We start from the raw sequence: 12,246 nt of genomic DNA on the forward strand, positions 1-12,246 counted from the left end.
AGCAATTACAACTTAAATATTGCTCTTGTTCTGAAAAAATGATAATTCCACCAGAATAATTCCTAATATGATTTGATAGAATTAAAAAACAAAAAAAACAAAACAAACAAAAGACCCAACTTGGTATCCAAAAGATGCATAGTTTCCCTTCAATTTCCTCACAATTACCCATTCTTGTATGTTAAAAGCAAGATGAAAATATTGAGGGCAATTTAAGGCTTTCTGCGTCTGGAAGAAAGAAAACAAAGACAACCAAGAACAGAGTTTAGTTTGAACTGAAAACCAAAATCTAAAGTACATAAAACAAACACATGCTTTGTGCTTACTTTTGATACCCATGGGATGAATTTGTGCTAGCCGCTGGAGCCTAGGGAGGGAAAGTTTGAACAGGGATTAGAAAGCATAGGTAAAGTTTTGCTCGTGGTTGTATTTACGCTTTTTAAGAGCTTACCCTGTTTTCTATGTCCTCCCCTTCAGCTGGTCCTTCTGCAGATCCTGATCGCCTTTTGCGACTGAAACAAAGAGCGTTGTTTTTAAGTCAGTTCTCTTATAAAGTAAGGATTCAAACCTTTCCCAGTCTCTATTTGGGAACATTTAATAACTTGTATTTGATTAGCATTAATAAGTGCTATGTTTTGGTATTATAGTCATATTTCTCTGTGCACACAGAAATATATCACATTTCTGTACATAATACTGTACCTTGGTGCTAACGGGCACACTTGTTTGAGCGTCTCAATGTCTGTAAATTGCACAGCTTGTCCGCCACTTCTGGTCTTAAACACATCACCCTGGTGAGGTTTAAACAACAAGAACAAAAAAAAAAAAAAAAAAAAAGAAGGAAAAAAAAAAAAGGAAAGAGGAGGAAGAAAGTGTTATCAGAATTAAATCTGTAAGTAAATAGGAAGGAGCGTCCCACTAAAACACTGTAATCAAGTGAAATTCATGCAACATCTAAAATGATCAAAATCAAACACCAAAAATTAGTCACATTTTTTGATTTTACCTTAATCAGTTTGGTTTCGATCTCCCCGTCAGAGGCAAGCTCTTGATGTCTAAGCACATACTTGTGGCATTTAGACAGAGCCTTCTCGCTTGGGGTGGACACCTTGATTGCATTGGGTATGATTGGCTGCATGACAGTGTCTAACTCCAAATTAGAAGGTGGTTTGTGGTCTACCCATTTCTCCCCACCGGCAGAGTGTGAACGCCTGTGTTTTGGATGAACTGGAAGAGCCTTCTGGTGATCCCAATGTGAGAAAGACAAACCAGGAAGTTATTCACATGTGACTCCAATCAAACTATGTCGAGGTTAGTAGGGAAGGTGAAACACTAGAAGGTGTTAGCTTGTTAGGAAAATAAATGTATTACTGGAAGTCACAGGAAGTTGATGCATTATAAACTTTATTTCTGGAAATTTCTAATCAAAGTTTAATAGTTTATTTAAAAGTTTGACTGTCTTCCAGCAATACACATTGTCAAAGGGTGTTTTCACACCTGCAGTGTTTTGTCAGTTTATATTGAACTCTGGTTCGTTTCCCCCTTGGTGCGGTTCACTTGTGCAGGTGTGGTTCACTTGTGCAGGTGTGAACACAGTAATCACACTCAGGTGCAGACCAATGCAGATGAACTAAGGGGTTTCTTCATGGTTTGAATGTGACCCGACCTCAATCCAAACAAACTAGCAGGTGCATCTTACATGTTTGAGCTACTTACAAGGAAAAAAAAGCCATGTGTGTTTTGTATTCTGGAATGTGGCAGGGTACTAAATGGCCTGGTAAATGGCCTGTATTTATATAGCGCTTTACTAGTCCCTAAGGACCCCAAAGCGCTTTACATATCCAGTCATCCACCCATTCACACACTGGTGATGGCAAGCTACATTGTAGCCACAGCCACCCTGGGGCGCACTGACAGAGGTGAGGCTGCTGGACACTGGCGCCACCGGGCCCTCTGACCACCACCAGTAGGCAACAGGTGAAGTGTCTTGCCCAAGGACACAACGACCGAGACTGTCCAAGCTGGGGCTCGAACTGGCAACCTTCCGATTACAAGGCGAACTCCCAACTCTTGAGCCACGATCGCCCATAGAGATGTGTAAAGATCTGTACGGGTCAGCAACTAGCTGTGAAATGAATGCAAATTCTGTGTTCTCCAAGAGTTCAAAACCCAGCAACTTCCTGCATCTACTTTTGTTGCTCCCGCCCCAGACACATCTGGCCAATTAGCAGACTGAACGTTCTCGCGTGGTCTGTAGTGACGCATTTTGGTTTGCTTGAAGTCCACTTGCGAACCAAATCAAAAGGGGAAAGCTTAAAGTTACAAAGTCATTAACTGATTCAGACCAGAGTAAACAAACTATAGGTGTGAAAATTCCCTTCGATTAAGTGATAGCACTCTAAAGAATTAAGAAATTAATGACAATGCATGCAAAGAAGCACAAAGGTAGCATATCTTGTAATGCAGACACCCATTACAAAAGCCAATCTTTTCCCCACCCACGTTGGCCGACTTATTATCATCCAGTTTTATTGAGCAAATTTCAGCATTAATTTGAAAATTAGCAACACTGGTGCTGCTATAAGGCTCAGGACCGAGAACTCCGGAGGACCGTTGTCAACGGCCTAGACCCTAGACTATTAATACTCAGTGTTTTTTGGGGGTTTTTTTGAACAAAGATGTTTCTGTTCATTTCAATACCATGTTTATGCCATTTTGCTACTGGAGTACAAGAAAAAAAAAAAAAAAAAAAAAAGCATTTCTAGAGAGCAGTTTGCATCCAGAAAAAGAAAGATCTACAAACATGATGTAAATACTCATGAGCCTTAAGATGCAAGCCAAGAAGATTTCCAAGCATGACAGATCAGTCTGCCTAAGAGCGAGGACAGGAGACACACCAGTCTACACTGATGCTGCTACTCAATGTATTTCTAAACAAGGCGACAGCTGTTGGAATCACAGATGCAGTTCTACACCAAGGCGAAGCTTAAACTACAGGCTCACAGAGATGAACATCTAGGTTCTAGCACACACTGACCCTTGTGCCTGCCTCTAGGTCTAGTCCATAGACAAGAGTGGTGGCAGGGACCTCAGTGCCTGGGGCCCTGCGCTGGCCTCTCCTGTGACCAACACTGCTGGTGCTGTGGCATGTGGCCGGAGTCCGGCTCCTGCATTGGGGAGTCCCGGTGAACCTATTCTGGCTGCCTGAATCTACAGGGAACCTCTGCTCCCACCTAGAGATGCTGGAGGCTACTGAAGAATAGTCAGAGGAGGATGGTGTGGAGGTGGGGTCCTGAAACACCCTAACTCTGGCTTTATTTTGGTGGGAAGGAGTTTGGCTGAAATCCTGAAAGGGATGAGGTATTGTGGATGTTAGGTGCTCCAGATTAACACAAATTCACAACAGAGCAACAGACAAAGTAGAAAACAAAGTGATGTAACCAGTAAGCGTATACATGTCAGGATTCCTGCTCATGATTTTCACAATGATTAGAAACATGCTGATTCAATCGGGTTGACAGAATGATTAGGTGCACATTGGCGAAACATGCAGCATCAGCAAATAACTCACAGGAAGTGGTGATGGAGAGGGAGACCTCTTCTGTTGGATGTTTCGATCTCTCTCCCTTGAGGGCCTCTCGGGCTTCTCTGGACGCTCAGTGGGAGCGCTGCCACCGCTGCTGCTCTCCGTCACTATGGCCTTCAGCTGCTTCAGCTTCTCATCCTTTACCCACAGCTTGTTCTGCATCTCCAGCTGCTTTGCGTTCACCCGTCTCTCCTAATCAGAAACCATGGACAAGAAAATATTTAAAGTCTTATTTGATCGTGTCATATCTAACAATTGGAATTACAAACTTACATGAACGATCTGAGGGACATTACAAAGTGGAGTTTAGTATAATTACATTGCACTGTTCATGTTTTGGTAGATTATGTGGGTTAATCTCCGTGTGTACCCATACAAATGTTTCCAAACAGTAGGGCTCTCAATGCATATTTGAAATGCAATTGTAAAATATAACTTATAATTGTGCAAATTAACGTTTGATTGCAGAAAAATAATTTACAATACCTGATATCCTAATGGCTCAAAACAGTGAACAACTCCACTTACACACTCCTTCTCCCACTTGAGTCTGGTGTCCGTCACCGCGCCCTGCATGCGCTGCTCCATGCGCTTCCTCTCTGACAGCTCGCTCTGTAGCCTGTGCTCCCGGGTCTCCAGCGCCTGCTGAAGTGCACGTTTGTCCTGCTCGTACATGTCCGTCGTCTTCTGCAGGATATCGATCTGAAGACGAGCAGCGTACACAAACAGTTAAATGCAGGCCATTATTTAAAAGAAAATTAACTGAATGCACATTTCCAAGAACATGTGTTTTGTGTCAGTTGTAGAAAGAAGACAGCACCTTATACTCCAACGTTTTGGACTTTTTCTCCAGTCGTTCTATCTCCGTCTTCTGACTGAGAATGACTTTGTCTTTTTCATTCAGTTTGCTCTGTTGATCGTGAAGGAAGTAATCCTTTGCACTGAGCTGGCTGTCAAACTGCTGCAGCATGGATTTCACTGTATTAGCTGTAGGAAGAAGCACACGGATATTAACAGATGTAGATTTATATTTATTTTTAAATAGAAATGTTACTTGTTTGTGAAAACAAAAACACAATCCATATTACAGAAAAAAGATTTAGATACTGAAAACACTCAGACTGATGCATCACTGCTATACCGAATAAATCTGCTCTAACAGCCTAATCCTGGAATTCCAAACTTTGCGTGATGGAGACAAATGGCCTGTACCAGTTTTATTGAATTGTTCTGTCATCATCTGTCGAATTTGATGCCTCCTTTCCAGGACCTCAATCATGCGGGGCAGCGTCTGGTCATCAGCTGGGTCGACCAGCTCGCAAGTAGGTAAATCTGGAAGGCTTTCTATAAGCTGAGTCATCAGAACTCTGTCATCTACTATGAGAATCAGATATGGTAAAGATTGTTTAAACTGAGTAACATACAAAAAATAAAACATCTCCGATTGCTTTAAGTTTAAATGTATGAATGCAGCATAATAACAGCACAATGAGCAAGCAGCAGAGACTTGAAGGTGATCTACCAGCATTGCTGGGCCCTCCTCGTTCTTCCAGACGACGTGAGAGCTCGTCTCTGAAAGCCTGGTTTCTGTGCCTGCGTCCAGGAGCAAGGCCACATATTGGACGGTCAACCGGCCGTGCCACTTCTACCTCTTGGGTCATTTCTGCAAAGCGCATCACCAACTGCAACACACAATATGGAGGACTCTTTAGAAATAGTCTACTTGGCAGGGACAGCTCAGTAGGTGGAGTGGTGGCCCCATGATCGGAAGGTCGGGGGTTCGAATCCACTGAACGGCTACCCTGAGGTACCCCTGAGCAAGGTACCGTCCCTACACACTGCTCCCCGGGTGCCCAATGGCTGCCCACTGCTTTACTGAGTGAATGGTTTAAATGCAGAGAGGAATTTCCCCACGGGGATCAATAAAGTACACACATTATTTCATAAAGCATCCAGCAAGGCTGCAAAAGAAAAGTTTGCTCATGCAGGCCATTCTACCACACGAAAAGAAAATGTCTTACCACAGTTTCTTCATAGTCATCAGCATTTGGGTTGACACAAACAATCATCCTGACTTTTCCCTCCCCATCAAAGTAGTTTTTAAATAGATGGGTAACTTTGGAGTCTCTGTATGGCACCATCTGAAAGAAAACAACAGCTCTGAAACTGCAATGAATGAAAAACAAAAAACAAACAACAACAAATGTTAAAAACAGAGATCAAGGAGGTGGGAAAATGATAAAACACGAACCTTATTAGTTCCACACATCTGATTTTCACGCAGGACTTCAATACATGTGCGCAGCGTCATCAGGGACTGGTTAATATTTCCTGCAAATGAGACATCACTAAAAATGCTTGGTCTCCTAAGAAAAGTGATTTCTACATAAAGAAACTTTCAGAATGTGGTTAACATTAGAAAAGCTGAAAACAACAACAACAACAAAAAAAACAAAAACACAAACAACAGACAAACCCGCTTCACGGAGACGGCTTCCCTCTGCTCTGGTCCTGTTAGTGCGCTCACTGCCGGCCAGGTCAACCAGACACAGCTGGCTCACATTCACCTGGTTTTTGTCCTGTTGTTCAGTGACATTGTGTCAGCATCACCAAGCATTATAAAAAACAAAAACATCGGTCTTTCTTTGAATAAAAAGGTATAATTGAAGATACCGATATCACTGACATATGTAAACATGTTTAAATAAGGGCTGCGCGTCACCTGTAGTATGTGGTCCCCATCAGCATCTAGCGGTGCCTGGGCCAGTTTTATTGTGAAGACACTGTGGGAGCGGCTGGATTCACGGTTGAGCTGAGTGTTGGCTATCCTCCTTTTCTTTTGACCTGGACAGAGAGGAGATCATTAACACAATCTGTGAGCTCAAAAACCAGCAGTAACAACTTTAATTTACTACAATTTCCATTTATTTGCGTTAATTTGATTTATCACTTATTATAAATGCTGCCATATCCTCCTGACTACCAGGGGAAAAAAAAAAAGTTGTCCAATCAAATTTTTTTTTTTTTTTTTTTAAATCCCCCAATGTTTGTAAGGTAATCAGAAAGACAGAAATAATTTTTTTGGGGAAAAAAAGGTTTTTCTTTTTTTAGATATCACATGTCCACTGCAGAGGACATAGGAAGGCCAAGCATGTAAAACTGAACTTTTATGGCAAACATTTGCTTCAACTCTTCACCAAGGAGCAGTTTGAAGTCAGGGAATTTTAGTGGTTTCTTCACCCAAACCTGCAAGTCACTGCTATACTGAAGCCATGAGTTGGTGATTGCCAGATCAAGAAAGTACAGAACTGCAAGTTCAGGAGGACTTCGTCTGAGTACCGTCTCTGATGCTCCCCTTTCTTTCTGCTTGAAGGGCTTATTCCCTATGATCTTCTTCGTCAGACAACTCAAGATCTGAGTTTCCCTCAACAAACTGCAATAAATTTATTTCTGCTTCTAAAAAGGACTCATTTTCTGGTCATTTAAAAAAAAAAAAAAAAAAAAAAAAAAAAACAGAACAAAATGGAAGAAATGACTACAAATGTCCACTACGGAGGACATTTTTTAAACACTTCAATACTATACTAAAAAGGTTAGAATTAAGCATACTATGTTTTAATGTGTTATTAAGAGCCTCATCTAAAATATGCTAACATTTATAGCCAAAAATTGCTCAATGAAAAGTTTTATGCACTTACTTTTGTTCTCCCCATAAAATGTGCTTGCAGCGATGGCCGCCATGTTCCTTGATTAAAAAACTAAAGTTCCCAAAGGCCCACCCCTTTACATTTGGTATCATTGGAAAACCCTAAATGCCCTCTGTAGATTCCAAAAGGAGGTAATTCTGTAGTATGCAGTGGATGGGAGATATTCAGGTTTAGAAAGGTCCTCTACAGAGGACAAATTTGCATTGCTGGTAGTCAGGAGGATGTCTGCAGGAAGCTCAAAATTGTTCTGCTGTACATCAGCAATCCCAGCATGGCACAAACATTGTAAAATCTAAGTCACTGCTCTCCATTTACATGCAATATAGAAACTCTTTTAAAGCTTATATTTTACAAAAAAAAAATCATTCAGATTTCAATTTATCTGATGAGTTTTCCACTTTGCCTCATTCCATTCTTTTAATTAGCTTTGGCCCGCCCAAAAAAAGATGACAGCATTTCTGGATTATGTTCAAATATGGCTGCTTCTTTGCATGATAGGGCTTTAAACTGGATCTGTAGATGGCAGTGAAAAGTTGTTCTGAGCCTCTGCAGGGATTTTAACCACATAATAATGCCCATTTTAAATCCAGTGCCTTGTAGCGGCCCAGAAGTCATGGTCATCCAATACTGATTTTCGGCCCTATACCCTGCGCACAGAGATTCTGAATCTTTTGATGATATCAGGTACTGATGATAATGATATTCAGCCCATCTTTACTTTTGCAGCCAAATATCATAATTAGTTGCAAAGTCTTCCTCCAGCTGGTTGTTTCTAGTACCACTTACTTTATTGTTTTTTACATTTTACTCAGCATCTGTACTCTTTTCAAACTCATAAGAACTGTTTGATTTAAATATTTTACTGATTTCCATCATAAGAAAAAACAAACAGACACAATACCGTTTAAAATGTTTCAACACATTCAAGTTCTGACTTCTACTCACCCTTCCAGAAGACTTCAAAAGCTTCCTCTGTTGATTTTACCTCCACCTCTGTGCAGCCAGCCACATACATGTTATGATTCTGATCTTCTCGTAGAATCTTAGATTGAGGTGGTCTACAACAAATTCAAAATATTTCTAAGCAAACACCAGTGAGGTAACGCAATTACATGTTGGTATAGTAAGCAAAGCAGCAAAAGCCAGATGCCAAATAATTGTTAGCGCCATTATTTAAATTTAAAAAAAAAAAAAAAAAAAAAGCAATCTAGGAAGACATACACATTCATTTAGGGGTACAGACACATGCACACAGCATTTGCACAAAAGCAGCTTGAAATGTTTAAAGACACTGTTTCCTCTACGTTGACAGAGAGCCAATTAACTACAACGGCGGGAGAAAAAAAACAAAGACAAACAAAAAAACAAAACAGTAAGCTACACCTATGCTACAAACAGACGACTGGATTAATGGGAAGGGAATGCACTGATTACTTAAACAACTTATCAGCTACAGCCAAGTTATGCCTATGAAAAACAGTACTGTGTAATGCAATTTTACTGGCCACATACACATACTCATTGCTCCGCACAGGCGTGCTTCCACCGAGCCACCTAACAAAAAACAGGGTTTTTACAAGTACAATTTGTCAGTAAAGACCTACGAAGCACAAAAAAAATAAAAAATAAAATAAAAAAAACATGGTATCATTTTATACTTTCTCAGTTTCAACACTGCTATCTTCATGTGCACCACAAGTATGGGTGCTGTCGGGTAGCTTTGTACACAGAGCTTTTTAACAAGACGTTATGTTTCAAAAGCATATGTTGATTTCTAATCTCTTACTTTGGTCTGATCGGGTCATACGGAGCATCTTCAAGGAGATCGTAGATGTAGTTGTTGTAGATCTCAATGTAGGAAACAAACACACCGTAACAACCGTCTTCATCCACATTCTCCGATTTACAGGCCTCATCTGGGCTGATCATATCTGCAAATTCAGGGTCAGGCTTCTGCCTAAAAAAAAAAAAGAAAGAAGAGAAAGTAAAAAGTAACCTAACAATGAAATGCAAACTTTAAACTCAAATGTCAACAGTGCTCGTGACCACCATGAAAGTATAAAGTGAAGAGTGGACTAAAATGACTCCTTAGCTACCTAGAAGATGGCGTTTTGGGCACTGCCTGCTGACTGTCTCGCTTCTGCCTCTCAAGGAGAGCATCAACTTGACTCTGGATCTCCATGCCATTTTTATCATCTGGTTTGAACACCTGAAGAGGTTTAAAACAAATATTCGGTAATTTCAGTAAATGCCTCACTCTGCAAAAAAACAAAACAAAAACAAAACTGTTCAGTCTTACAAATCTTTTAGCCTGAAAGGGTCCAATGCTGTTGAAGATCATGTCTAGAGAACGGGGGAGAAGACCACCTTCTCCAGGTGAGCCAGTCATAGTGAAGGTCTTACCACTTCCAGTAACACCATACGTAAACAACAGACCTGTGGTGAAGGTAGGTAGGATATTGCAACATCACAGTAAAGCAACTCTCACAGAGACTCACACAGAGAACCAGCACGGCAAACTAGCAGTAATCTTTTGGCAAGTCTTCAAAGTACACATTACACATGTCAAGTGACTTACCATTTTTACAGTGAATTAGATCCTCTACCAGTGGCTTGGCAACATCCTCAAACAACTCCAACTGAGTGGTGTTAATACCGAATACTTTCTTAAAGGAGTACTGTGTCTGAAGGGTAAACAAACAAGAACATACATCAATGGTATTAAGAAGAATAGAGACAATAATAGCAGTTACTATAATTTATGAAATCGCTGTCGAAAAAATTCTTTGGTAGCCGCTTTCAGGTATTTGCTGGGTTCAGTATTGTTTTGTGATTTTCAGCACAGTTTAACAGCGATAAACTGAGCTCATGAAAAGGGGGGGGGGGATACTAATCAAGTATGAGTGGCCAGCTTGTTTTACATTTTTATAAAACACACTTACCTCCTTGTATTCCCCATTTCGGTTAGCTTTAAGACCATCAGGAGCATGCAGCTGAATGGTGGTGCTGCTGATCATCTCAACACAGCATTCCTCATCCTCTGATCCAAGGGGCCGTATACGGCAGTACACCTACAATAAATGTTGTTTTTATAAAAGCTCTTTGTTTGGCGCCCACGCATGACCAATTTGTCTGGAGACCCTACTAGAAACAAAACATAACCCCTGTGATCACTGGAACACACAAAGCCCTCCACCATGATGGAGGGTAATTCACGGACATATATGGATTTGAAGTCTGTCTGTGAGCTTAAAACGGACAAAATTATTCAACAGGACTGTAACTAACAATTCTTTAGACTAGAAGATTTTAAGTCAATCAGTCACATGATTAACTGTTTAGTTTCTGAAACCCCAGAACACTGGGAAAATGTGTCAAACTTTTCTAACTCAAGTCCAAGTAACAATCCAGTTTGCCATTTTGCTCAGTTAACAGTACAAATCCAAATATTCAGTTTACTAACAAATACGATAAGCAAGACAACAAATCTCAACAGTTAACTGGCATGGTCATAACAAAAGGCTCAAAAAGGTTGAAATAAGTCACCTTTTTCTCATTTTTGTTTGAAAAACAGCAATTATCTGTCACAAGCACTGGCAGCTGTAAAGAACTACATCGATCACCTTGTCTTGTCTGTGTTTACACGAAGCACTAAACTACAAAAAAAGAGGATTTGACAGTAATGGCTTCTCCATTAATTATACTTTAGTTTCATGAATAATGAGTAAATAAGTTCACTTACTCCCACAGGATCTCTCTCTGTGTTGGACGCCTTCTTTGGCCCAGGCCTCCGAGGAGTCTTCCCTTTGCTGGAAGTGTCAGTACAACACCATCAACACCAAACACATTATTTAGTTACGGAATAACCGACCTATCTTAACGTGTGTGTGTCTTGTGCGGTATTATGTAGAAACAGACGTGTGCTTAAAGTGCCAAACTACACAGTTAGACAGGGGTAGGTAGGCGGAAGGAAAAAAAACTGTCAGTGAGGGTCTGACGTGTATGATGAATGGAGTCTTCTTATGAATTACGCTAACTAGCTAGCCAAGTTAGCTTCTAACTCGCTAACCACGGTAACGTAATTTTTATTTCTTACTCGATATTATATTTTGAACGTTAAGCAAACCGAAGTCACGCTACCCTTTAGGTTTAAAAAAAGTGTAGCAAACACTGTCAGAAACAGCCGAGGAGTTGAATCTGAGCTTGGAAGCCAGTTGAGCAGTTACCAGACGGTTTTAATTACGCGGCGATAATCTCAAAGCTCCCTTTTCAGAGAACAACCGTAAACTAACGTCCTTTTAATACGTCTCTCATTTATAATGTGCTACCTGTTCACTGTTAGACGTGTAAACGATGATAATACTGACCCCGGTCTTTGCATTGTTTGTTTTGTGAACACCCTCTCCGCTGTTCTCACGAGCGCCTCTTCTCGATTTGAAAATTTCCCTCTTGTAAACGTTCTTCCGAAAATCTGAACTTCCAGCCAATCTCAATACTCTGCAGCGGAAGTCCCGCCTCCATCCTCTCCCCCTCCTAACTCCGTTACTAGCTCTGGATCAAACAGACAGGTCCGAAAATCTGGTAAGCTGTATTTTCACAAGTTTAGCATGACTTTCCTCTTCATTCCTATTTTTTAGAGCAATGTCGTAACATTTAACTTCTGTTTTATTTCTGAACTTTGAAACTAGTAATTAACCTTAATTAAATTACACCTGAGACGTTAAAGAAGGGGGACTTGGGTGACAATATATTAGAGTGACTATTTGGGGAAATAACTCGTTTTTCTAATTAATCTGCAATTAATTAGTTCGACAGTTTATTTTTTCCAACACTTCAGTGAGTCGTCTAAGCGTCAGACACCTGCCTGATCTCCTGTATTCTGTTACATTTTATACCCAATGTTTATTTGGTTGAAGAATTACACAAACGGTAGATAAAGGTTGCATTTATATT

At 40.5% G+C, this 12,246-nt stretch overlaps 1 protein-coding gene across 1 annotated transcript; it reads right to left on the reverse strand.

Moving 5' to 3' along the window:
- Positions 1-212: 212 nt before the first annotated feature.
- LOC146640017 (kinesin-like protein KIF23) lies at positions 213-11,674 on the reverse strand. The gene is made up of 24 exons (XM_085347032.1): positions 11,661-11,674; positions 11,036-11,102; positions 10,236-10,364; positions 9,872-9,977; positions 9,593-9,729; positions 9,390-9,502; positions 9,080-9,250; positions 8,812-8,847; positions 8,239-8,351; positions 6,309-6,430; positions 6,063-6,165; positions 5,838-5,917; positions 5,608-5,727; positions 5,109-5,268; positions 4,799-4,963; positions 4,407-4,573; positions 4,115-4,288; positions 3,572-3,778; positions 3,038-3,346; positions 1,007-1,240; positions 703-791; positions 452-512; positions 327-367; positions 213-228 (listed from the first exon to the last, which is right to left on the reverse strand). The coding sequence occupies exons 1-24, from the start codon at positions 11,672-11,674 to the stop codon at positions 213-215; spliced, it is 2,934 nt and encodes a 977-aa protein (XP_085203158.1).
- Positions 11,675-12,246: the final 572 nt, after the last annotated feature.

The sequence above is a fragment of the Diplotaxodon limnothrissa genome, linkage group LG1 (assembly GCF_057381915.1).
Source record: "Diplotaxodon limnothrissa isolate DT_005_m linkage group LG1, D_limnothrissa_male_GT1.1, whole genome shotgun sequence".
NCBI lineage: Eukaryota > Metazoa > Chordata > Actinopteri > Cichliformes > Cichlidae > Diplotaxodon > Diplotaxodon limnothrissa.

Bases quoted from the DNA above. Each gene is read 5' to 3' on its own strand.
- LOC146640017 (XM_085347032.1), bottom strand. The intron at 5,269-5,607 runs GTAAGACATTTT...TGTGTGTTGCAG, and splicing joins ATGACTATGAAGAAACTGTG to TTGGTGATGCGCTTTGCAGA. The intron at 792-1,006 runs GTAAAATCAAAA...AAACCTCACCAG, and splicing joins TCGAAACCAAACTGATTAAG to GGTGATGTGTTTAAGACCAG.